General features: G+C 37.5%; 1 protein-coding gene across 1 annotated transcript; it reads right to left on the reverse strand.

Annotated features, from left to right (window-relative positions):
- Window positions 1–437: 437 nt before the first annotated feature.
- On the reverse strand, window positions 438–24,617 carry LOC139730393 (equilibrative nucleobase transporter 1-like). The gene is made up of 11 exons (XM_071641257.1): window positions 24,496–24,617; window positions 20,103–20,299; window positions 18,231–18,615; window positions 13,649–13,772; window positions 8,932–9,024; window positions 6,945–7,275; window positions 5,833–6,102; window positions 4,973–5,086; window positions 3,495–3,684; window positions 2,135–2,258; window positions 438–1,529 (listed from the first exon to the last, which is right to left on the reverse strand). The coding sequence occupies exons 3-11, from the start codon at window positions 18,578–18,580 to the stop codon at window positions 1,404–1,406; spliced, it is 1,722 nt and encodes a 573-aa protein (XP_071497358.1). The 5' UTR covers window positions 18,581–18,615; window positions 20,103–20,299; window positions 24,496–24,617; the 3' UTR covers window positions 438–1,403.
- Between the last annotated feature and the right edge of the window lie 2,600 nt (window positions 24,618–27,217).

The raw sequence follows: 27,217 nt of genomic DNA on the forward strand, positions 1-27,217 counted from the left end.
AAATATAAAAACAAATTGAAGGTTGTTTTTTTTCCATTGTGTTAAAACACAAATGTACCTCAAGGAAGTTCAATATGCTTTGATTCTGCCCGTCAGTGATTTCGTTTCAGAATTGTGTGAAGGCGTGCTCTCCAGTATAGAATCTGTCTTCTTCACGGCACAATGCTTCCGCTTTTATTACAAATTCGTCACACAACACAAGTGAGAACACAGTATATCGTAGTATTTTCTACAATAGATGAACAACACAACAAATCTTTACGCGCTAGACAAAGTGCTTCTCCTTGAGGCCTGGGGGTGTTTCATCAACGTTTGTCGGCGCTGACAACTTGAATCACCATAGTAACAGTCAGTGACCGCAGCATCTCAGCCAATCAAAACCAAGGATTTTGCCGAAATTGGTCAGCGCCGACAAACGTTGATGAAACACCCCCCTGATTGTCATGGGGTGCATAAATGCACCTCTAGCACGAATGTTTTCTACATGAATTTATCTCAGCTCATTATGGACTGCCAGTATCTTCCGAGTTTTTGTGCGAGATGACAAAGATAGCCAAACTGGAAATGTAATGTGCCAACGACCTCAGTTGCAAGGAGCTAAACTTGTAAAGGTTGTAAGGAGCTACGCTTATTCAAACTCTATGCATCTCTTCATGGCCTTAACACTTTTCTATTAGATACTTTGCTTAACAGGAGAGCAGTGAAGGTAGAATGCTGCTTCGTGCCTTCTGTGGGTTCTGGTAAAATCGTATACCAGCAAAATTCTAGTCTCCTGGCGAGCAACTGGCGAGTTAGCGTTCTCATGAAATCGTGGCCCAGACAAACTTCGCAGCATTTTGTGAAAAAGTGTCAAGGCAAACTTCGCAACTGAGTCTCCTGGACACAGGTGAGTTAGCGATCTCATGAAATAGTGTCCTGGCAAACTTCGTTGTTGAGTCCCCTGGTGAGTTAGCGTTCTTGTGAAAAAAAAATGTTCTGGCAAACTTCGTAATTGAGATCGTGTCTTTATGAGTTAGCGTTCTCGTGAAAAAAAAAATGTTCTGGTAAACTTCGTAACTGAGATGGTGTCTTGGTGAGTTAGCGTTACGCGAAATAGTGTCCAGGCAAACTTCGTAGCTTAGTCTCCTGGTATAAGTAAGCGTTCTCGTGAAATAGTGTCTTGGCTACTTCGTAACTTGGTCTCCTGGAGAATTAGCGTTCTCATGAAATTGTGTCCAGACAAACTTTGTCTTTGAGTCTCCTATTGAGTCTAATAGCGTTCTTGCGAAATAGTGTCCAGGCAAACTTCGTATTTGAGTCTCTTGGAGAGTTAGCGTTCTCGTGAAATAATGTTTTGGCAAACTTCGTAGGTGAGACCAACAACACTTTCGATTAAAAAAAAATGTCAACACACCAAACAGTCTTCATGAGATTTCACCCTGGCTTCTCGAATCTTCCCTATTCATCTTTTCTTTCTTCGTTGTGTAATAATAGATGTAGGCCGGATATGACAATGATATGACGTTGGCGATCAAAAATCCAGCAATGACCTGTAAAAAAGTACACAAAGTAAGCACACTTGTAGTTATGCTGACACCCAAGGAAAAAAGACACGAAATAATTCCTGATATTGAATTTCAGGTATTATTAAGACGTATAATATTTTCTTAAGTTATTACGAGCATGCTCAGTTAACTGATGTCAGCGATCGAAGATTTACCAGTACAATTATAGAGAAAAGAAAGAAAGAAAGAAAAGTGTGTAGAAATTCATCAACTGTTAAAAAGACGTTCTCCATAAATTGAAGGAATCTATTTGACCCTGCAGTTTTAGAGTTGCTATATAAGCAATTGAAATGAATCTTCCTTCGTAATATTAGTCATGTAAACACATACGTTTCGCAGAAAATAAAGAAGCTGAAAACATTCCTCTTGTTTAATTCAGTTTGTCCCCCTTCCCCATCACTCTACGACCACAACCGGAATGATAACTTATATTGGGGGTCGGGTTCTGAAGATAACAAGAAACAAAAGGTGTTCATGTAGGCCTATACCCGCCAAACAAAATGTCTCGTCCAATGCCGACCCTATCAAACTAACGTACATGATGAAGCATAGTGAGTGAGAGAGATAAATGATGCTTGGTTACATCTTACCCATCTTGGGTCGTCATCCAGCTCTTCTTGGATGAGGATGAAAAGAGGATACTGGGTGAAGGAAAAGACTCCCGCCACAAAGTTCACCATACCGAATATGGATGGATATAACCGCATGGGAAATCTACAGATTCAAGATTTGAAAGCATTGGAACACACATGAATCATCCGCAAGTATTGATTTGATTTACCTGCCACCAGTGAAATGTGACCAAAAAGTAATCTATTTGATGTACACAATGACTAATGAAATTACTTGCTATTCAGTTATGACATAACCTTATGTGTCTTGAAGTCATATCAAGTATTTGCAAATTCATATTGTTTGAGTGATATGATGAAGATGTATATGTTGTTCAATCTATTTCTCGCTGTGTTTCCAAAACAGCTCTGTTAGGTTACAGTGTGTGTAAAGCTGTTGGAATTTAGGGTGAGACGACAATTGTGTTGTTTCTCTAAGCTGACGAGCAACCAACTATTGCAGCTTTTATTCCGCCACTATGACATCAAAAGCTGGACTTACTTTTATATTCCAACGTGTTACAGGAATGATGAAGTTTTGGTTGAAACCTGACTTAAGGTTTTTAACTTTTCTATGAAAAACCTCTTATGAAATATGAAAGAGCATGTAATTCCATGAGGAATCAATGTTTCGTTGATGAAAATTGGTTGTGAAATGGATGAGATATCCAAACCAAGCGATCCTACTAAAGGATGGGACTCACCTTTTATAAGGATCGCTTTGATTGACTTTGTTTTTGGATACCTCAACCATTTCAAAACAAAGAAAATATCGAATAAACTTTGAATTCCTCTTAGAATGGTGTGCTCTGCAATAGGTGGTTTCTCAGTATCTCGCAAAAAGTTAACAGCTCAATACTTATCTCTACTGATTACCATCCCTTAAAAGGAAACGACAATGAAGTAAAGCAAGACAGGAATAATGATAACTTAAAGAGAACAAAAAAGCATAGCTTCCATCTACAACTCAGTAACTTCAAGAACATTATGCCCTTAGCACTTATTGGACTTTTGTAATGAAATTTCTATCAGGACGTATTTATCCGCCTATTAAAATCTAAAACTATTTAGTATGATGAACACTCCCTAAGGCTATTATGATGATATGTCTGGTATGTGTACATAAGAGTGGAAAAACGAATTTCAGCTATTTGTGATGATGAATTCCTTACCAAATTCCATCCCCATTTTCAGGCTCCATACCTTTTTCTTTGAATTTATAGGGAATGCATTCATCAACGACTCATCATTTTAATACAGATCCAAAATATTCGGAAATTAAGCAGAGATTTGCTGGATTGAGGAATGAAAAGTAACGGATTTGATATTTCAAGCTTACGTTATTGGTACTATCGCTCCGGAAGCTCCGTAAAAGAAAGCCCTGGACACCATAAGGAAAAAGAATGTGCCGTACTGCACTGGCAGACTTGGCACCATCATACAGCAAGACATGGCAATGGCCGTCACAGTGGCCAAAGCGATGGGGAGCCAGCTATCCTTAAGGTCTGCGTACGGTCCTCGTGCTGCCTCTGCGCGGATATCGTGAAGCGAGAGTTTGAAAAGAGAGCTTGTTCGGGAGTTTGTGTGCAAACGAAATAAATTGAGTATATGAATATAAGAACGACCCAAGTCCATGGAAGACCATTTTCGAGTAAACTAAAAAAAAAACACGTCAAATCTTTTTTATTTGTCCAATAATATTCTATTTAACTGTGATGGGAAGGCAACATTGTATATACAAATTAGAACATATATTATTATGACAATTAACATTTACATTAATTGTGGAGATTCCATTTTGTGTGGTGGACTTGGGTCGTTCTTTGATTCATATACATGATATTCTGCTATATGATGAGAGGATGAAAGAGGGCGCTATTATATGAATGTAAGAATGACCCAAGTCCTTCATTCTTACATTAATATAAGATTTAACTCATTCATTTCAGACACTTCCGGGGGTAATTAGGATTTATCATTTATACACAAGATGAGTCCATGCATAAGCTACAATTTCCCATGTCAAACTGAATTTGGCCAAAATTTGGACTTGGGTCGTTCTTATATTCAGGTCTTCAATTGTATTAAAGGAGTATCGCGCAAGAGACGGCATAATTACGTATGAATGTCATGCGGCAGTTTGAAATGTCAGCAAATACATCGTTTTTTTTATGGCATTAAGTAATTATATCCTGCTTACATAATTATGGATGCGTGAAAATGCGTGTGCATATATATATCACAAAGTTTCTCCAGCTGCTACTTGATATCAAACTGCAGCTTACTCAGAATACGTTTTTCTTTTGAAGATCAGACTGCTCTTTCATGACCTATAGCTCATAAAAATGTCATTCACATACTGCAAGACAATTCTTCGCAAAAAAAGTCAAACTCAAGAATAATACTAAGACTATAGCCTGAAATCTAATTGGCTTGTCTTATCAAGGGTAGATAAAAGAAAACCAGTGCACAAATTTCCAGCATTGGAAACAATCTTTTTTTTATTCGTCTGTGTGATGATCAAATCTAACGACAAAGAAAGCTCTGTGCATTAAAATTTCATTGCTTAGGATATTTTGAAGTGCTGATTGACGGTAGAGAAATACTAAATAAAACAATATGAAAACACGCGATACGAAGCTTAAAGGCTATAATGCTTCAAACGGAATGAACAATAATGGCATTAAATAGAAAAAAAACCACGCATGCCTAATTTCACATCCTTTGCATGACAATGGTGTTTTGTTCGTGACTACTCTTTCTACGACCGATAAGTATTAAACAAACAATGCATCCCCATCCTCCGGGCTTGCCTACCTTTTCCATCGTTGTTTGACCGGATTTTGTTCCTCTGGAAAAGCAGACCCAACATAGGCGATACAGCCACGCTTCCTATGCTTGTAATGGCCAAGATGTTTGTATATGAACTCACTGTGCCAAAGGACAAGAAAAAAAAAAAAACAGTGCAAACACATGAACATTATCGATATCTTTTGACTATTCCATTTTGCATCATCCATGACTGAAAATTCCCAAAGCTTCTTCTTTCTGATTGGTCCTCTTTGAGTTTGGCATCACTGTTTAAGTGACGAATTCATTTTTGGAAATACATATTATGTGGACTTACTGATGAAGGCCACTCAAGATGGCATTGGATCGGCTACTTCGGGTGAAAATGATATTCGAAAAGCAAAATGACTGGGCGTTATACAAATATTGGTGTACGACTTCCCAAGCAATAATTTCATATAGCTTTCATGAATACAGTTGTGTCCTTGTCGAGAGAAAATAGATGATAGTTATATTGTAGTAGCATGCACCAACAGTGAAAAATGTGATACAGTGTAGGTGTATTGAAACTTGACGCTGCATTTGTAACTTTGCAACGAGCAGGAATGACAGCGGTAATGGCATCAGACATAATAATCATACTCAAATGTAAAAGTGTCATAACCTGAGCGTGGTCTTCCAAGGGACAGTGTTTTGCCTCCTGCTAGAGGGGACGGTATTATGATTGTATACAAAATTGTTCAGTGGAAACCGGGAATCGAACCCGGATCCTCTGGATCGTGATGCAGACGCGGTATATCGACTGAGCCAACTCACCGTCCTGAGGTAAACCATGAGACTGACCTCATGGTTCCCTCCTCCCTCCCCCGAGTATTCGGGTAATCTACCTTCTTCGATGTTTCCATCTGCGATCCAGGTCAGCCAGGAGTTCATAACTCCAATGACGAAGAAGATCTCACCCTGGCAGGAGATGGTCCAGATCGTCATCAGGATGAACATGGGTGAGCGGCAGCTGGACCAGAAGCTGGGGAAGTCGAGGAGTCGCTTCTCCTCGGCCAACGACTCGTCCATGGACTTTCTCTCTTTCTTGCTGATGACGACGTCGTCAATCGGTATCGCCCCGTTCTCCGCCGTGACTGACACTGTCTTATCGTCAGCTAAAAAACGAGTGTAGAATCATGAGCATAATTGAATGTAAGTGGGAGTCGATTACATTCAGTTTGCCGTGGTGATTTGAGACATTTTGTTCACTTCCATTTGGAATTTATCTCCATCAATGCTTATTGAAATAAATTGAAATTGAAATTGAGATTGTCCATATTATTTATACATCGACTGGGACTCTCGCATTACAACAGTATGATAACAAAACAAACCTAACGAAGATAATGAAAACAATGATAGTACACTGTCTTGAGGAATTCTTTGACAGAATGATTGATTTCTTTTGCCTCTATGTAAAACAAGCAAAGCACGACGTGACAGGTGCTTCTAATGATTTACTATAACAATTTTTATTAATGAAATAACAACTCGCTTCAATATGATTTATACTATTTGTGCAAGGTACAAAGTATAAAGAGTCGCCGAACTTTTTAATCCTATCTAAGCTACAATTGCTTCTTGCGATAGTTCACACACTTCCTCTAAGAATTTATCGAATACATAGGCCTGCATCCTGTTTTCCCGTCCAAAAAGAATTGACATCCACTGTGACACCGTGGCAGTAAATTTGTATTGATTATAGTACTGACACAAACAGATATAATTGCCGAATTGTTGACGCTTCCTCTGACATATGCGAGAATGGTTTCCTTCATGTTATTATCAGAAATGTAATGTAGATTTGTATGCTGGTTAACGAACTTAAGCTAAACCATGTCCTTTTCCTCCAGGTTCTCTTGGCTGGCCGCTGTAGGCAGTTTTGATTGTCTATGTAGTCATTGAACATTCTTCAATCAGTGCGTCATAATACAGATGGTCTTCAGGTGACACTTACCATTAAGATTTTCGTCACCTTCAAATCCTTTGTTTTCGAGAGCCAGGTTTTCCGATGGCGGTTCTTTCTTGTCTTCGTTGTGGTTTGTGAAGGAGCGATCGTCTGCCTCGACCTCCGTGCTTCCAGCGTCTGTTGCATCTTGGGTTACGGGGTTGTCATTTTTGCCATCTGCGCAGAAGCAGCAACAGCATCTGCGTAATTCGTAGTTCGGCGGGAGTGGCCACGGGATGTGCGAGCGCGGTAACAGGGCGGTGTTCACGAGAAAGAACAGCGTCGAAATTGCCAGGACGTAGAAACATGCGTTCATTGATACTCCGTTGTCATAGGCAACCTTTGTGTTGAAGGGAAAAAATGATTATACAACGAAGAAAACAAAAGGTCACCAAACTCCAACCTCATGCGCTACTGTACGTAATGGGACAAATCCATATAGGATTATGCTTAAGTGCGATAAAGTCATGGGTGATTCTAGGGCAAAAACCCTTAGAGCAAAATCTCGAAAACGTATAAGGTCATAACAATGCAAATTATTTAATGTTAGTTTTGAAACTCTTTGAAGATTTTTGATTGGAACGTTGTGACATTATCACTTTTAAGTTTAACTTGCTTAAAAATATTATAGAACATCGGAACATTGGAAATTAAAACGTAAATTGCGTGATGTATTATCCAGATAATTGACTAATGTCTCTCGATTCACTGTATATCGAAATTGCCCATGTAGTTAGATTTATGAATACTGAAGCCATTTCCTGTATTTTCGTTGTGTATTTTGTTTTTCATGTAATCTAATGCATTTATATTCTCACATTTTTAATTTGCAGAACTTGAACTGCTAAACGTCGAATTGCGAGTGCACAGAACCACCCCGACGCAGCATATTTTGTCAAAGATGCCAACGACAATGAATGCTTGTATTTGGTGCAGTCAGATGGTTTTTGCTTCGCTGCAAATAAGTTAGCGTTTCATCTTTGAGTCGACTTTGTTTATGGAATGATGTGGCTAATTGTTTCTCCCTCGGACTCTAACCTTGAATGTAGTCTGTTCCTTGTTGTACCGTTTTGCGGATAATGATTTTCTCTTGTGAAAACTAACACTTAGGCAGAGGATATTATTAGATTGTTAAAAAACTGATGTAGGTTCTTCTAATTCATCGAGTCGAAGTAGACAATATTTAAATCAAAGAACTGGAAATAAACTCACTTGAAACGTATGAACCAACATCGAAGCTCCAACGATTCAAATAGTATCCTAGATTGGTTTACACTAATATAAACTCGAGTAAACTTTCCTTTGGCACATGCAAGGACGTAATAACTTTGGGCAAGGAGCTCAGATTCCATTCCAGGTTTTTTTTTCTTGATCAAACGTAATTATGCCTAAATTTCATATAATATATATCTGACTGATCATTTCTATGGAGTTATTAAACGAGGAACAACATTATATTTTACACTTTTAGATCTGAAAAATCTAATTTTTGTCATCTTTTGGGTACACAATCAGCGGAAAATTGAGGTGATGACGTTTCCAGTTCATGCATATACATACATGTAATTCAAAATCAACTGTTCAAGAACTGTTTTTAAAATGATTATTGGATCTGTGAAATTTCCTGACTTTCTTATTTTTCAAGTTGTGATCAAGTTTTCACTGTTGTGCTTGTCATATTTAACTCTTTCTTCTCAAACTAACTATTAAGTGGTCTGGAATCCCCCTTTAAATTGTCGTACACGTGGGACCGGACCATTTGCAGGATTCAGAGTCGAATTCCGCGTGCTGGACAAGGTCCAATGCGCAAACACTGTGTATGATTTCACGCAGATATAACATGATGTTAAAGTTCTACACTTCCAGTGACTTCTACGGAATCCTAGGAAGTCAATATTGGTGACTGGCGAAACGTCGCTCCGAGTGCATTTTCTTTCCAGTTCATTGATTTGAATAAATGCATCGTAGATTGTTGGTATAAGAGTTAGAAATATACCTTTACAAGTAAAAAGATACACGAAGAAGAATCACTGGCCCCTGCCAGAAGACCGATGAAGACAGCTCTACCTGAAGGAAATAGGTTTGAAGCCTGAGAGAGAGAGAGAGAGAGAGAGAGAGAGAGAGGGAGAGAGAGAGACAGAGAGAGAGATTCGTAAAACACAAAGAAATGATGAACTAATGTCAAGTGTAATGAGGGAAAATTAGAATAGAAAACAAATCATTGCATCTGGAATTATAGTTTTACATATTGCTATCTGCTGTCATATGCATGTTATGTATTGTTTTATATTGTTATAGTACTGTCACATAATCAATTATTTGACGTTACCTGTGTTGATCAGAATTTACATTAATTGAATAGAAAAAAGGGCCACATGGGCGTCATTGTATTGCATGACTATGAATATATAGTACGGGTCTTTCAGTATTCTTTTGTATCAAATGTTTTTTATATTTCATTTTATTTCGTCTATTTCATTTCCAACAAAAACGTGATTGCAAATAAACATTTGATTATACAAAGTGCACAAAATAAATCCAAAATTGTAATCAAGGAAAATACTGTGAACGAAAAACAAGGAATGTTATGTCTTTTATAAAAATATCAAATAAAAATTGATCGAAAATGGAGGGGACTTCTAAAGGGCAGAGCTTTTGTGTCCTAGCCAAGAGACTGAACGTTTTGCCTCTCAATAAAGGGACGATATGATTACGAACAACATTGCTCAGCTATAAAAGACTTAGGAATCGAACTCCGTTCATTTGTATCGGGAGGTAGACGCGCCATTATGGCAAGCCTTTTTTACATTTAAAGTTAATTTCTGATATCACAAATTCCATTTTGTGATATCAAAAAATCCAATTTTTGATATCAAGAATTCAATTTGTGATATCAAGAATTAAATTTGTGATATCACAAATTCCCGTAAGTGTAGCACATGAACTTAATTTGTGATATCAAGAAATCGAATTTGTGATATCACAAAATCCATTCTTGATATCACAAATTCAATTTGTGATATCAGAAATTCGAATTTGTGATATCTAAAATTCAATTTGAGATATCACTAAACGAATTTGTGATATCAGAAATTCGAATTCTTGATATCAAAAATAGGTTTCACGTGAAAAACCAATGGTAATTCGTGATATCACAAAATGATTTTTTGATATCACAAATTCGAATTTGTGATATCACGAAATAAATTTGTGATATCACTAATTTGAATTTGTGATATCAAGAATTCTTATTTGTGATATCACAAATGCGAATTTCTGATATCACAAATTCCATTTTGTGATATCACGAATTGAATTATTGATATCACAAAATCGAATTTGTGATATCAGTAATTCACAGGGAATTCGAGGGTTAGTTTTGCGCTGAAATTCAACTGTGAATTCGAGCGTTAGTTGAGCGCGGAAATACACGGGGAATTCGAGCGTTAGTTCAGTGCAGTAAATCCCTGTGATTTCGAAAGTTAGTTGAGCGCAGAAATACAAAGTGAATTCGAGCGTTAGTTTTGCGCTGAAATTCAACTGTGAATTCGAGCGTTAGTTGAGCGCAGAAATACACACGGAATTCGAGCGTTAGTTCAGTGCAGTAAATCCCTGTGAATTTGAGCGTTAGTTGAGCGCAGAAATACAAAGTGAATTCGAGCATTAGTTTTGCGCTGAAATTCAACTGTGAATTCGAGCGTTAGTTGAGCGCAGAAATACACAGGGATTTCGAGCGTTAGTTCAGCGCAGAAAATCGCTGTGAATTCGAGCATTAGTTTAGCGCAGAAATACAAAGTGAATTCGAGCGTTAGTTGAACGCTGAAATACACAGGGAGTTCGAGCGTCAGTTTAGTGCAGAAAATCGCTGTGAATTCGAGCATTAGTTTAGCGCAGAAATACAAAGTGAATTCGAGCGTTAGTTGAGCGCTGAAATACACAGGGAGTTCGAGCGTCAGTTCAGTGCAGAAAATCGCTGTGAATTCGAGCATTAGTTTAGCGCAGAAATACAAAGGGGATTCGAGCGTTAGTTTTGCCCTGGAATTCAACTGTGTATTCGAGCGCTTTTGTTTGTTTTTATTTTAACGCAGAAATACACAGGGAAATGGAACATTACTTTTGAGCTGATATTCAGATGGACGGTATACTATATACTGCTAACTTTTTTTAGAACAATGTTCAAAATACCAATAACTATATATGAAATATTTACACATCCATCATTCCCTAAATGATCTTCAAGGTATATTCGATGAATTATTGATACAAATCAATTGTTTTGCAACATGTTATCATGAATTCAATGATACTACAGTGTATGTTCACTTAGGGCCTACATTTAATTCATCGTTTTGGTCCTCAAATTGTCATCTTTTACTACATTATTGTTAATTATGATACATTTTTCATGTGGTAATTCCCTTTACAGTAAGACTCTTCCACCAAATCGATGATAATTATGTGTGGTTGTATGTGTATGTGTGTTATAAAAGCATATACCATGTGTTTGTATTGCGGAGGACCGACCGAGGGCAATCAACCCTCTGGTCTGTGTATGCAGGGAGGTTCACCTCCCTGGTGTATGTCAGCAGCGGAGAATAAGAGAGAGAGAGAGAGACTGTGAGTCATGCGGGGTGCGAGAGAGAGTCGTGAACTTGCCAATTTAATGTCCACCACTGGTGTCGGCTGATGGTCACATAAAGCAACGTGTTTTTCCTAAAGACATTTTCTCACTCCTCAAAATCAGTCCTCCAGAACTAAGGGGTGTATCCATTAAGACCAATAGTGTTGGGTGTACAGTTTGCCTGCCCCAATATGTTTATGATTTTGTAAAATAATTTAAAGTGTAATCATATAGGCAAGTTTATTCAAGAACCAAAACCGGGGAGAACAACACTGGAATGCACAAGCCCAAAAGTCTTCAGACCAGATCAAGAAGAGTGAAGATATCCAGATCTTATGAGGAGTTTATGCAGCAGTATGCATGTCAAACAAACAGTTAGAATTTGTAGTAAGAAAAAGTAGTGGTACGAAGGACTTCAGTTTTGTTAATCTGCGCAATGAGAAATTTCTCTTATCAACTCGGAGGAGTAACAGGGGGGGGGGGGGGGAGGGGGTCGGGAGAGAGTATCTTTCACATGACAGAGTAAACCTAAAGAGGAACGCAAACAAAAGTTGTAAGTCAACCAGTCTCTGCCAAATCAGTGGCGAGAAATGGAGAAAAAAAAAATATAATAATGACTTTGAAGTAATTGACAACATATCAATAATAGCACTTTAGATATGTTGCTAAACGATTTATTTTCATCGATTCTTTTAAAACCAATTCCTAATCACTTTAAATGAAGACGAGTTGCCAAAACTCTTCATTTAGTTTTTTTTTTTGTAACTATCGTTATATACTATGTAAAGATAACACCTGAAATTCCATAGGAATATCTGCGCTAAACTAATGCTCGAATTCGCAGTGTATTTCTGCGCTCAACTAACGCTCGAATTCATTGTTGAATTTCAGCGCAAAACTAATGCTCGAATTCCCTGTGTATTTCTGCGCTCAACTAACGCTCGAATTCATTGTTGAATTTCAGCGCAAAACTAATGCTCGAATTCCCTGTGTATTTCTGCGCTCAACTAACGCTCGAATTCACAGTTGAATTTCAGCGCAAAACTAATGCTCGAATTCCCTGTGTATTTCTGCGCTCAACTAACGCTCGAATTCACAGTTGAATTTCAGCGCAAAACTAATGCTCGAATTCCCTGTGTATTTCTGCGCTCAACTAACGCTCGAATTCACAGTTGAATTTCAGCGCAAAACTAATGCTCGAATTTCCTGTGTATTTCTGCGCTCAACTAACGCTCGAATTCACAGTTGAATTTCAGCGCAAAATTAATGCTCGAAATCCTTGTGTATTTCTGCTCTCAACTAACGCTCGAATTCACAGCTGAATTGCAGCGCAAAACTAATGCTCGAATTCCGTGTGTATTTCTGCGCTCAACTAACGCTTAAATTCCCGTTGGTTTTCTGCACTGAACTAAAGCTCGAATTCCCTGTGTATTTCTGCCCTCAACAAACGCTAGAATTTACGGTTGAATTTCAGCGCAAAACTAATGCTCGAAATCAAATTATTTCTTTGCGAAAGATATGTGCTGAAATTCCATGTAAATTAATGATATCACAAATTCGAATTAGTGATATCACAAAATGTATTTCTTGATATCAAGAATGTGAATTCGTGATATCTCGAATTGAATTCGTGATATCACGAATTGAATTTGTGATATCACTAATTCGATTTCGTGATATCAAAAATTGGTTTTACGTGATAAACCAATGAGTATTTGTGATATCAAAAATTGAATTTGTGATATCAGAAATTCGAATTTTTGATATCACGAAAGGGAATTCGTGATATCAGAAAATCGTTTTAAAAAGTAATATGGCTTGCCATACGCCATCGACTAAGCCAAATCACCAACCTATAGAATTCAGTGCCATAATCAAAGAAAAACATCCCTTTGAATTTTTATAGAGTCGCCGTCGTTACAGGACCGAATAAATTCGATTGTACATTCATAATCCTTACTCATAATAATGCGCACACAAAACCAATGATAACGCATTTGGTTTCGACCCAAACTTGTATCTCCGAATCTTTTGGCTTATCGCACTTTTATGGATCATCACTTGATGGTCTTTCTTCGCTACTCTGTCTCACCTCAAATGTCGACACCAAAATGAATATTCCTCCCAGACCAAGTAATATAGTTCCTGGAAAAAGGAGGTCGGGGACTTCGGGCGAACTGGCAGCAATGCAGAGGTAGGCAACAAGGAGCAAAATGCTAAAATAAAACAAAAAAAAAAGAGAAAAAATGAGGGAGAGAATGAATGAGGTCTTGATCATCAAATCAAATATGCATTCCAAGTTCAAGGTCACTATTCGTTGCAACTGCCACCATATGCCTTTATCTACTGTTCTATACATTCCGTGTAAGAGTTTATATGTGTCTAGTTTTCATTTCCAGGTATTTATTTCGAAGGCGATAATGACCGAAGACGAAGATAGTTGAAAATGAAAATGTAAAGAAGCAACTTTGTTGCAAGAAACCAAAGAAAACAGAAACTCTTGGAACGCATTCTACGTCTTTTTTTCTTTTTCTTTTTCTTGTTCTTTTTGCCAAAGAAAACACGTCATCCGTCATTATGTGACATCAAAGGGGTTGAAACATTTATCCCCACAATCTCTATTCACGCTATGAATTTCGGTATTCTCCTATACAAAACTGTACCTGATGTAAACGGAATCTCGAAGATGCACGTGTGTGCATTTTCTTTGAGTCACTTACTACACTTACTACCTTTTTTGCATATGTCTCGTCGAAAATTGTTCACCTACTACTGGTATGTGAAAGAAAACCGGCAATCTAAAATTTGAAGTATTTTGTCCGGTTATTGGTTATGTGATATTTGTCCTCAGCGGAATCTCTTGATCGCAAGCCTACACCAAAAATTGGGCATGGACCTGTAATTTACGGGAAAACCAGAATATTCCAGTTTTTCTCGCGCATGCTCATTTTTCTGCCAAAACGCCATGAAGCTTCTATGTTTTTGTTGTTCTGATAGTGTAATGGTGCATTGAAAAACTCCTATTTTTTCTATTCATGTGTATTTTTTCTGTTTTCAGTGTAAACGCTCCGAAATAACCTTAATTTCTCATCTATTTGGCTCCTCCCTCCCCCATCCGTCTTCTAATCGCTATTCATTCACCTAATTAGAAGTATTAGTCTGATTTTTGGTCACATGATACATGTATTATTTTGTCCTCGGCGGAATCTCTAGATCGCAAGCCTGCACCAAAAGTTGGGCATATAATTGGACCGGAAAAACCAGAATAATCCAGTTTTTCTCGCGCATGCGCATTTTCTGCCAAAACGCCATAAAGTTTCTATTTTCTTTCTGTTTCTGCTAGTGTATAATGGTGAATTGAAAAACTTCGATTTTTCCTATTCATGTTTTTTTTTCTGTTTTCAATGCAAATGCCCCGAAATAACCTTAATCTCTCATTCATTTGACCCCTCCCTCTCCCATCCGTCGTCTAATCGCTTTTCATTTACCTAAATCCAGTTTGAGAGTCTCCGCGTTCCCATCGATAAGTACAATGAAATCTATTCTTCTTCTCCTCGTGTGGCACCACGTTTCTGGCTGATTTCGTTAGCTGACTAAATTGCTTGTCACCTGAAGATAACTGGATGATTGCCATTATTATCATTAAAGACGCCCCAAGTGTGACACATGGTAATGGTGCAAAAATTAAATCTATTTTTCGCTAATTGACAATGAGAAATCGATGGGAAAAATGGAGCAGAACAAACACATGGAAATTAATGGGGGAAAATAATTGAAAGAAACAAAACTGAAAAGCCGCCGCACTTACATTTCTAAGATGAATACTAGTATCAATCGTGACGACCATGGGGTCGACAAACAATAAACGCGGGAATGTTGCATCTGTACTCAACTGGCTTTGAGAAATTATGATTTTCTCTTCTGTGAAATGACTTTTCCCATTATGACAAACATGATTCAGCATTACACAATACTGTAGCGAATGGGACTGTGATTATAGCTTCATCGATGACGAGGTAAAGCTTCATTCAAGTGGCCTTTTTGGTCAAATACTCTTCATGATTGATATCCCATTTAATGATGATAATTACGTGCGACATTTATTGCTTATATATTTATAATCATCTCACAATTTTGAGACATGAATTGTGATATTTGCTTCAAACAGAAATTTTTGAGGTCGGTTTTTGGAGTGTATACAGGTAACGATAATCATGAGAGAGATGGTCAAACTGAGATCTATTTATTAAAACGGAAAGCGAAGCAAATACAAAGGATGAGAATAAGACACATATAAAGATAACATGTGGAAAACCTTGTAAAAATGTATTACGTAGTCTATGGATAATGTTGAATGCAACTTGTTTTCTACGTTTATCTTTAATAAGGTGCAGGTCTCACAGAAAAGAGGAGCGCCGCTCGCATGAAATATTCCCATATCTCGCAACAAATATCATTTTGAATTCTGCCATTTTATATAGTGTAAAGAGGCTATTTTTTCATCATTGTCATGTCGAGGGATTGCATAATTTGTTTTTCCAGATAGTTTCTGATCACGTGGAAAGCTGTGTGGAATGTCGATTTCAAAAACTTGGAACAGGAAAGGTACAAAACGATTATCATACTTTTTTTGGAGACACATCTTTCTGTTATTGTAGAAAGGATGAAAAAGCGTTAAGATGGACAAGACTGTGAGAATAAGCATGTAGGCGATTATAGAACAGCATGTTGCCCCCCCTTTTTTAAGTATCCATACATCAGCTTGACAGTCGTTATAAAGTGTATACGTTTTCAAACAACTCCTCCTGTTCGCATATTGTAATAATTAAAACAGTGTTCCATAAAGTGTTATGTACATTTGAATTTTTGAGAGTCCCCGCATTCCCACTGATAACATCGAAACGAATTCTCCTCGTGTGGCACCACATGTGTGGTTCATGGCGTTAGTTAATTTTTGCTTGTCACACCTTAAGCTCCCAGCTGAAATCATTGGATATTACTTTAATCACTTGTTCCATGTATCTTTGAATGTCAACGCTTAATTCTGTTTGTTACGTTTTTCTTCATATCATGACTATCAGATTGTTGATATATAATGTAGTTTTCATTCTATCAGGGAGGTGAGAGAGCTTATCCGACTCCCTGCTTCATCAGGATGCCGTAAGTTAGCTGACTGACGCCATCAACTCCATCGTAGGTCTATTGTCAATGTACGAGACTCTTTCCTCTCTAGCACACACACACAAAAAATCTCCTTTCCTATGTATACTTAACGAGTTTATGCATAACCGAGAAGAATATAGGCATGCATATCTCCCATCTTGCCTTCTAATATCCTTGGGATAATTACACTTCAAAACATTCTTCGGCGGTTAGGCTCTATAATATAGCCACTTTAAATTGAGGAATGGAGGAAGAGCTCATCCATGTACGACCTAATTATATTTCTCTCCCGATTTTTGCCGAAATTTAAGCTACCATTTGTGTTGCTGAAAAGCGCATGTCTGAAGCTTTATTTCAGTGCCTTGTTACAGTGACATTGTCCGGGTAGCGTCCGGGTAACTTTTTTTTAACCTTCCCTGCTAAAACGGTCCCCGCAAAATGTTACTCGGACGTTGTCGCGGTAACTTTTGCGAAATTCTACCCTAGCCAGCTATAGGGTGATTACCGCGACATTACCCTTCTCCTACGCAAAACATTATCCTGGACCGACATGACTTTAACAAGTCGGAGGTAAGAGAACCACGCGTTCAACCTAACCAAACGGCCACCAGCAATGAATTGCTTAGCGAAACATCGAACAAACCGAACGCACGCATTTTCAGTTTGTCTTATAAATTTTGGCGCGAAACCGCTATAACAGTTGGAGTTAATTACAATTTTTTTTCTCCATGAAACAGGCGGTACACTCTGACAATTCAGAGTTCGCAACGCCAATTATTGGCAGTCAAAGCGCTCTTGATTATTGTCATCGGCTTTGACAGTTTCATGTTCGACAATTTACATCTAAACATCAAGGTGGAGGGATGCTTTACTCACATTGGATACGTGTTTGAAAAAAAGAGGATACGATCATTCCATGACCACTCTTGCCCCCCCCCCCCCCCATCATGTGAGTATGCTGCCAACAATATTACAGCACAACACAATGTCGTCATGCCTACACACATACACGAATATAACGTCAGCTGAGAACCAGACGGGCGCTATAACATTCTACGATTTGAGCATAAATAAAAATGAAGCAATCAACTTTCATGATATGAAAAGTTCACTTAATCAAAAGTGATATGAAAAGTTCACTTAATCAAAAGCGGGTAGACTCATAAGCATTTTTCTAAATATCGAGTAGGCCTAAAAGAGTACCATTGTGGTTTTGATTTTTAACATTTTACTGAAAATGAAAATGATTTAAAATTGACACTATGATGTAGAGGAGATCAAGCTCTGCAACCTGATACCAATAACTTAATACTCCCAAAGATTGCGATAACGCCATTCTGGTTCTCATCCGATGACATAACATATTATTACGAAGGAGTACAAAATATAAATGATTTTGTTTTTGATTAGGCCATATTAAATGATTAATCAATCTAAAACATATTATTCATGTACTATAATGGACTCATATACACAATTTCAAGCCTTCCTAATACAAAGTGCATACTTACTGGAATATTACTCGGCATACCAGCTGTCCGCAGCGTTCGAAAAGAATCCCCTCGAAGAGCATGCTACAAGGAACCATGCTTGATGAAATCGTGTAGATAAGTTGCAACCTGGCATCCTGTGCCGCGCAGACTACCGGAGAACTTGTCGGTGCCATCGTGGTACTGTTCGGTTGAGTGTCGTTGGCCGGTTCGCCCGTCGTCGGCGGGCACAGGTCGCGGTAGTAGTCGAGATCTTTGAGAACGTAGACGAGTGAGGGCCAGCCGTAGATGGGAGCGGTGTGGACGAGGTTCTCGAGCATGGTGAAGACGAGCACCACGACTCGTTCCGTCTTTGTGATGCTACAAGGCATGGTGGCGCAGGGAGACGTTGCTGGAGACCGTAGGCCTGGTATGTAGATAACACAGGGAGAGAAACGAAAACTTGTTTCGATACAGCCTGCATATAGTTCCAAATCTTACTTTCATGTAATTTTAATTGATTGATTTCATTTCTGTATTTCATTTTTTGATACATAAATGTATCGTATCACAAAGTCATTTGAATAAAGTACTTGAGTATAATATTGTTTGATTATAACAGTTGAAATAGGTGAGTGATTAACTAAAATGTATGACATTATTTTCATAACTTTATATAGAGTGAAGACGAGCCGGTGTTATTTTGTATATATCATGCAAACTTAAGAATCACATGGACCGGGCGTTCCAAAGAAAAACATTAAGAAAAATCAGAAAAATAGGAGACCATCAACATAAAGAAACGCTTAACGAAGATAATGGCTCCAGAAATAAGATTGGCTTACAGTACGACACATTTCATTTCATTTCATCTGTTAAGTTTCCACACAAATTACATTTGTAACATACATTCCGGGATCAATGAATAGTAACAAATATTTTAAATTTCAGTGTATTATGCAGACTTTCAAAAATATTAATTCTATAACACAAAATGGATTTAAATCAGTCTAGAGCACGTCACATTTATATTGGATAACTAAGATTATGTGCAGGGGAACCTATAACGGATGCGGGGGGGGGGGGGGTCCCCCAAAAGAACACAGTCACTTACACACGCATACATACACTACACGCCCGCAAGTCCACCTGGACAAGCATGCCCGCACACACACATAAGAGCTCATTTGCAAAAGGGGTTAGATTCATTTTTGATAAAAATTGAGTTAGTAGCAGCACTGCACAGAATTCCAGTTTAGTTAGCTACAGTGAAAATTTCAACTGCAGACAGCCCTCTGAACAGAAATTATTGCAAAATTAGATTTAGATTTCCCATACACTTGTGTACAAATTCTCACAAATAAACCTATTTTTTCTCTAAAGTACTAAAAGTGGATCTCACCCCTTTTGCAAATAAACTCTTCAACAAAAAGAGAAGAGAAGAGGAGAAAACACTGACAAGACTGTCGTAGGAAAAGCATAAAATAATAATGTGGGTGGCTGCAGCTGCGCGAGAATATGAAATAATATGAAAAAGAAAAGAGGTTTGAAATGAGACAATGTGAACCTGTTCAACAGCCATGCCAAGGAGTTTAAATCAATGTTAGTTGTTATAATCATCGATTGATTCATGCCATCGCCAGATTATTCATTAAAGATTATCGTAAGAATAAAATGACTCTTTAGCTAACATTCACTGAGTGATGGCAATAAAAAAAAATTAAACAAAATGTGCATCGTGCCCCCCCCCCAAAAAAAAATAATGTGAGGAGGTTTTTTTTTTTCTCCATGTATTTTCTAAACTCTACATGACTGCATACTGATGATACCGTCGTTTTTAATAATATGAACTGCATGGTCACTACTTAATGTTAAGTAAGTGCCTAAAGGGCAGAACGTCACAATGAGACTTACCTCTGCCGGAGTGTGAAAAAAAAAACAAAACAAAAAGACCACGGTCGTCAAAGGAAGAGCGTAGTTAACAACAATCCTTGCCCATTAATCTTCAAGGAGAAATGTTCCATCCTCAGCGACCTTAGCGTGTCCACGCAGTGCAGGTACTTTGTATGTGCTAGTCTTCTAAACATATCGGAAGCGTGGGGTTCCTCATTCTGTATTGAGACAGCCGAGAATATAAATATTGCCGTTAAAAAGAAAAAAGAAAATCACAGTCGTATGATCAGGGAGAGTCTGTTGGGGTTATTCAAGACTGCCCTACAGAGTGCGACCTCCTTAAATTGAAACCGAAAATAAACGATTTCTGATTCAACCTGTATACTTGCTGTGGAATATATGGGGCAGATTGTATTCCTTGTTCGAGTTTCTGCTTATACAAGGAACTTCAAACACATGTGTTTTCATCTCCTTGCTTTATATGTAACAATCGTGCGTTCAACTTAGGAAGTCACCAGGCATTCAGTGATTCGTTCGTTGTTTTCAAAGCTATTTTGGAATTTTGCCTTGCCGATTTGATACGCTTGAAAAACGCTTTTCCGATTTCGTGTTGTATATAAATCTTCATCTTTATCTCATCCTAATAAAACACGGACTATCAAACAGAGTAATTCTCATGATCTAATCTATATCAAACTAGAAAGTAGTCTTTTCCAGTGCACGCTATAATATGAAGAGCTTTATTGAAAACGAGATAACTCCATTCTTGTAAAGTTGAGATACTTAGAAAATGACATGTTAAAGATGCTATAAAAAAAGAAAATTTCAAGAAAATACGAGTTTTTTTTTTTTTTAATCATAACTTCAAGAATGTTCCTGGTTATAATACAAGTGAGGTATCACTGGAAATGTTTACTTGTGCTCTGTCTGACGACGGACGACTTAAAAATATCTAATAAGGGCGTTTAGCCCATTTTCAAATGAATCTTTTCATGTGATGACCTGTAAATAGGTTTTTTGTGTGTTTTGTTTTCTTCAGTCTTATTTTCAAGCTATTTGCTTATTCATCGACAGCCTTCTGTATTCATATTCCACAGTTCATTTTACCATAATGCAGTCAGACCACTGTTTGTTTCTTTATCCTGAATAGCTCTAAATCATTTTCCTTTTTTCATTATGATATCAGTCTATTGTACAAGTGAACTTAAAGGTAGGGAATCCCATTTGCATGCCTTAAATGAAGAGTTGTATAAACACAGTGGTATATTGAAGAGAGCATCATTTTAGAAACTCCCACAAAGTATTGAAAGTGGAAGGTAACATTTAGTACATTTTCATTGACCGTTAGATTTTGAATTGAATTCTTTTCGGGGCTCACCGTAAATTCCAGTACATTACTAGGCTACCTTTGCAGACCCATGCACTGCATGTGTGTCCATCATGTATATTTTGTGAATAAAGTTCATCAAAACTTACAAACATTTCTATATGCATTCTTGGCACACACTCTATATGTTATTACATCAGCTCATATACTTTTAGATTTGTGTTTATAGATAAAAAATACAGAAGACTGCAACAAAAAGGCTTAAGTGTGGCTGACACACAAAACTACTGAGTAGTTGAGTTTTGTGCATTATTCAAATTGTAGATAACTGTTGACTTCCAAATTTCTAAGCAGTGGCCTAAACAAGTCCCCTGAGGTTCATATTTAATGTTTTGCTGCATTTTGGGAGTTCTGTAAAAGGTATCCCCTACCTTTAAGTTCTGTTCGAATGCATTGATATTACACCTTATTGTACAAAAAAAAAAAACTGACTGTATTTCATTGATTGTATTTTGTAATGTGACGTTCAATGTAGCAATGTATGAATAAATTGAAATTGAAAATGACATGAAAAGGTCATTACAACACATTATTTTACCGATCAAATGAAAATTATACACGTTTGTACGCGCAGACACGTGTTAATTTATTGATTGACCCCAATGAACCTTGTTACTGAGGATTCGTACCTTGCTGTTTCGTCGTGTTTAAATCCAAACATTGACTTCACGTTTTTGTTATTGTTATTTTTGCTGTAAAAAGAATGATAATCATGCACCATCTGTCAGCAATGCAGAACGTTGACCTTTGCTACATACAGTCCAAGTGATGTACTTCAACCACTCTCCGAAAACAACAACAAACAAAATTATCGATAGACATGTTCTGTATGTATACTCCCAGGTGCGAAGAACTACTAATTGCAGCCCATCCAAATAGACCTGTGCAGGAGTGTCCTTCTGACGTAACACAAACTATCACTGCAGAACTTAAGATTACATAACTATTGCTAAAGGGGTGCAGAGGATGTAGATAAAGTCAGTGAAAGTATTAAATGACTATCCAGTCTATGCAAGAGACATTAGCGTTTCGATCTATTCTCATGTTTATAAGCAATAATTGAAGTGTAGTGTATCCATTTAATCATTGATTGATTGATTGATTGATTGATTGATTGATTGATTGATTGATTGATTGATCGATTCGTTCATTCATTCATTCATTTTTATGTTCATTTCCAATCAATATACAGTGTAAATGGCGTGCACCCCAGCCGTGTCTCATAGCAACTAAATCTGTCTATGAGTGTGCGCTTTACGTGTTCAGTTTTTGTTTTGCTTTGTCATAATACCGTCATTGTCAAGACTCGTGATGAAGGCGTGTAGGACGCCGAAAATTTGAGTCAAATAAACTCATGCTTTATTGACCAAAAATGCATTACCAGTCTGGTTCTTCATATAATTATATATAGGTCCCTACATATATGCATATAAATCTCATAAATTCCTTATTTCATGTGCGAGTTCCAAATATTCCAAACTCCCATCCCTTTTGCGTGTGTAATTTCACTCTTCATCAAATGGACTGTATAGGCACGGAGTGGATTTATACTTAATTGATTAAGGAATTGTTTTGATTAACCTTACTCAACCTGGACCAGCGCTCCATTTCTATGAAAACACCTCTTACTGCAATACAATGTCACGATACTGACAAGAATCCTTCTTCGTGATTACTGTTGCCACACACACAAAAAAAAACTGTTTTCTTCCAAGAATTGTTATCCTATAACAACTTTTAACGAAATGAAACAAGAGGACACATCCTTAGATACCAGTAACACCACGGACTCCATACACCATATACCTCGCATATTATGCAATTCTTTGTGTGCCTTGATCAAAATGAAAACGGATTTCCTGAATTATCATGTTTCAATGTATAAAAAGAATCATTCGCCAGAGCCAGATAGCTTAACATATACGCCAACATGTGAAAAATAAAATGCGTGTTGGTGACAGACTGTATTATCATCATGTCTGACTGACTCATGCGCCGGTCGTTGATTTCGCTGTGATTCTACTCAAATTAATTTCATTCACTGCAGTTCGTTTCGGTGAATCTAGACTAAAACTGTTAACCTGTTCATATTTAACATTCAATAATATTTCGAAAACGCCAGAAATAGATGAAATACAAATTAATCTTAATGCAATGTAGTGGCCACTAACAAAGATTAATATTATGTACGCAGCCCCTCCCTGTAGTGTATCGTCTCATCGCGAAAAACCGAAACTAAAGATAGAGGTTTTGAAATCCTCTGAAAACGTCAAAAAAAAAAGGGGGGGGGGGACGACAGGAAAACGATAAAAGATAACGGCATTGATATCACTGAAATTCATAGGAAACTTGTTCTGTTCACCGAAGATGTCACGGAAGGTACGTTAGTGGAAAAGACGCTGTGAAAATATCAACAATTGTTATTTATTGTTACAAAGAGTAAAAACGTTGTATACAGCTGTATATTTCTACCTTGCAATCGACTGTAACTATCGGAGCCAGGAAATCAAGAAACAAGTGAAATGAGAATGCCAAAATAACAACAAAGCGAATAGATAGTGAGATTCTACACTAGTTTGTGCACTGACTGACCACACGAGTCCAACTGTACCTTCGTTACAATTACAATCTCTACCGTATTTATCACATTCCGACTTTTCAACATAGCTCGTTATGTCTGTTTCATATGAGTACGGCAAGTAATGCACTGTTTACGTTTATGAATGAGGTAATGCTTCGATGAGTCAATAAGGCCTAAAATGTACAATGCGAATTCGTCCAGATATCGCCCGTATGCCGTGCATTTCACGGCGTTTATCAGTCATCGCATAACAAGGGCCGTGTTCCCACACTCGACTGCGCCGTGCTGAAAGGATTGTAAATGGGTAAACTACTATCCACATTGACATGGTGGATGGAAAACAAGTGGCACTATTGCACGGAAAAGAAAGAGTAATGAATACTGGAGGATTATTCTAATTACTAGAATGCACAGAAGTTCGTGTGATGACTTTGAAAGCGGCTTACCTTAGAAAGTCCATCCCGACATTATGAAATAACAATCTTTCGTGCCCACCACACCTGCAAGCGTTCGGACAGGATGAGCAGCCGGCTGGTTGCATCACATTATCGTATTATTTCATTCCTCGTGATATTCTTGCTCGAGTATGCAATCATTTAAGCACTTGTCGTCATCAGTCAACCGAAGGATTTCATGTAAAGGTAAAAGAAAGGCGCAGTGCTATTTGCTCTTCGTAAACAGGCTATAAACCTTGTCCTCACTGGACGTACTTTGTACTATGAAGCAGTCATTTTGTCAGTTTAAGCTTGCCTCGTCGGAATGGAAAGAAAGCAGGGAAAATATGCTTATTCATCGATTCAGCGGCTGGTTACCTGAGGTGGATGGTGGATCCTCTACGAATGTCATTGTTATGAAAACCTTTCTTCACAGTTTTCCTGGCTGTACATTTTTTTTAAAAGAACTGAAACGTCATTGAAAACAGCTTATATTCTACAGTGTATCACCGCTGCGGGCAACCCATTTCAATGAACCATCCCATAAGAGTGCGCAGAATGATGATGCACGTGTACGACACGAACTAGTCAATAGCGTACCGTTTCACATGATCATTATGATGTCTCAGCGACGCTGTGTATACTTCAGTCATGGACTCAGGTCCATGGTTCAGTTTAACGTGGGTATATAGTTTGCCATTTTATGTTCCCCTGTGGCGCTGTTTGCTTTCGAGCAGATTATGGTTTTATCTTAGGTCGTAAAATGTAGCTTTATCTCCACACCTTACACACTTCACCTCTTTGGAATCAGTAATTGTTGCGCACAAACTGTATTTCTTTGATTATGAAACCAGTTGATTAGACAAGGACACACCAATAAAAACGACAATAAAAAACAAATATTAAGGCAAAGATGCGTTCAGTTGATTAACCAAGTATAACAATGCGCTTTGTTTTGAATCAAATAATTTTCATATTCTTCCAGATTTCATTGTCTTTGTATGTGTTTTTATGTGTATATTCGAGGAGGTTCATGGATGCCAGGCTAGCCTAGTACCACTCCTATCTGCATCACGTAACAGAAATGCATTTCTGTGAAAACGTGATCAACTTTTCATCCCAAATCTAGCATACGATTCCGCATTTTGAGTCTCAAAGTCGCTTTCCTTTTCAACGTGTTCAGAAATCCTTTGTTCCATAGGCAGAGAAATCAAAAGATGTATGGCCACCTCTGTGTCATTCTGTCCATTTCTTTTTGTTAATATCAATCGGATGGATATTATATGTTTACAATGTCTCTACCTTTGCCTACAGTGTGAGGCCGTTAGCAAAAAGGTAATAATAATGATGATGATGATGATAATAATAATGATAATAATAATAATAATAATATAGCGCATAACTCATAGTGCGTTATGTCCCTATGCGCTCAAAAATGGAAATATTATACAACGACATACAATTCCAATTACATTCATGTCTTTCAGCTAAACATGAGACTCTACACGTTTGCAAGAGTATGAAATGCAAGAATTAAGATAACTGCTGATCTATCTCTTTTTTTTATCGAAAGAGCAGCATGATTTTTTTTCCCGCTAAGGTTGTAAAAGACGGTGCGTGAGGTGTAGGAGATAAGAACTAACTATTTTATCATTTCTAAACGATGCCAAATGAAAAATTTATTGAATGATTTACATGGGTGTGTTAAAGAACGAGAGAGAGAGAGAAAAAAAAAAACCCTGTTAAAGATACAAACGATTCAACGTGTTTTATTACTGACATTCAAATAAACCGCCATCCTGACCGAACTCAGCTTTGAGGTTCTCTCCTAGCTGTTCCAACAAAGTTCCTTAGTTTTGAAACTCGCACTCTACCGTCAAATCGCTCTGTGGAACTCGTATGTATAAAGCCAGTTTTCGTTTCCTCTCAAAACAAAGATTTCGTCATTCTCGCGTCTTTAAACAAAGTCGTAAAAATACACGTACACACACATACACACACACACACACACACATACACACAAGATACTTCATAATCCTTTTTTTACGCAGGAAAGGAACGTGACATGTTCGTGTTTAAGCTATATCAAGCGCCGATTTATGACTATCGCCCTACTGAAAGCTCACAAGTAAATTTGCACAAGTAACTGGCACGCTGTAAACAGTACAGACAAAGAAAGCATATACACTTTTTTTTTCTTTTGATCAGCGGTAAAACATCACATCTTTTTTAAAGGCAAATTCCGATCTTGCAATACCACCACCAGGCCTACTAGAATACATTTTGCCTCCCCAGCTATGAAGCATGCATATGACTCGGTGTGTGCTATATTAAAAAAGGGAGTTACTCTAATTATTGTTCACACTAGCTAAAAATAAGTCTGAAATGAAGGAGTACAATTTTATCAGGACAGCATTGAAAATTTCATCAAAAATCTGAAATTGTCACTTTCACGGATCAGCTTTTCAACAGTTGATATAGATATTCAAATATCAAAGGGACTATGCCATCCCCTCACAACTTTCCATAATCAACTTTGTATGCAAATTTTATTTCATTTTGAATTCTCAGTTTTCATGTCAAACGCATTATGCCCCAGTCTTAAAGCCTGATATATCTCACTGATCACTATTTTGATGTTATTCAAATTGGAAAAAATAATGTTTTACTCTTCAATAACAGAATAATTCTATTTTTGTCACTTTTTAAAGACAATCAATGTAAAATTGTGAAG

This window comes from Diadema antillarum, unplaced genomic scaffold, assembly GCF_040938485.1.
Source record: "Diadema antillarum isolate AM-2024a unplaced genomic scaffold, OU_Dant_1.0 seq00000310_RagTag, whole genome shotgun sequence".
Classification (NCBI taxonomy): Eukaryota; Metazoa; Echinodermata; class Echinoidea; order Diadematoida; family Diadematidae; genus Diadema; species Diadema antillarum.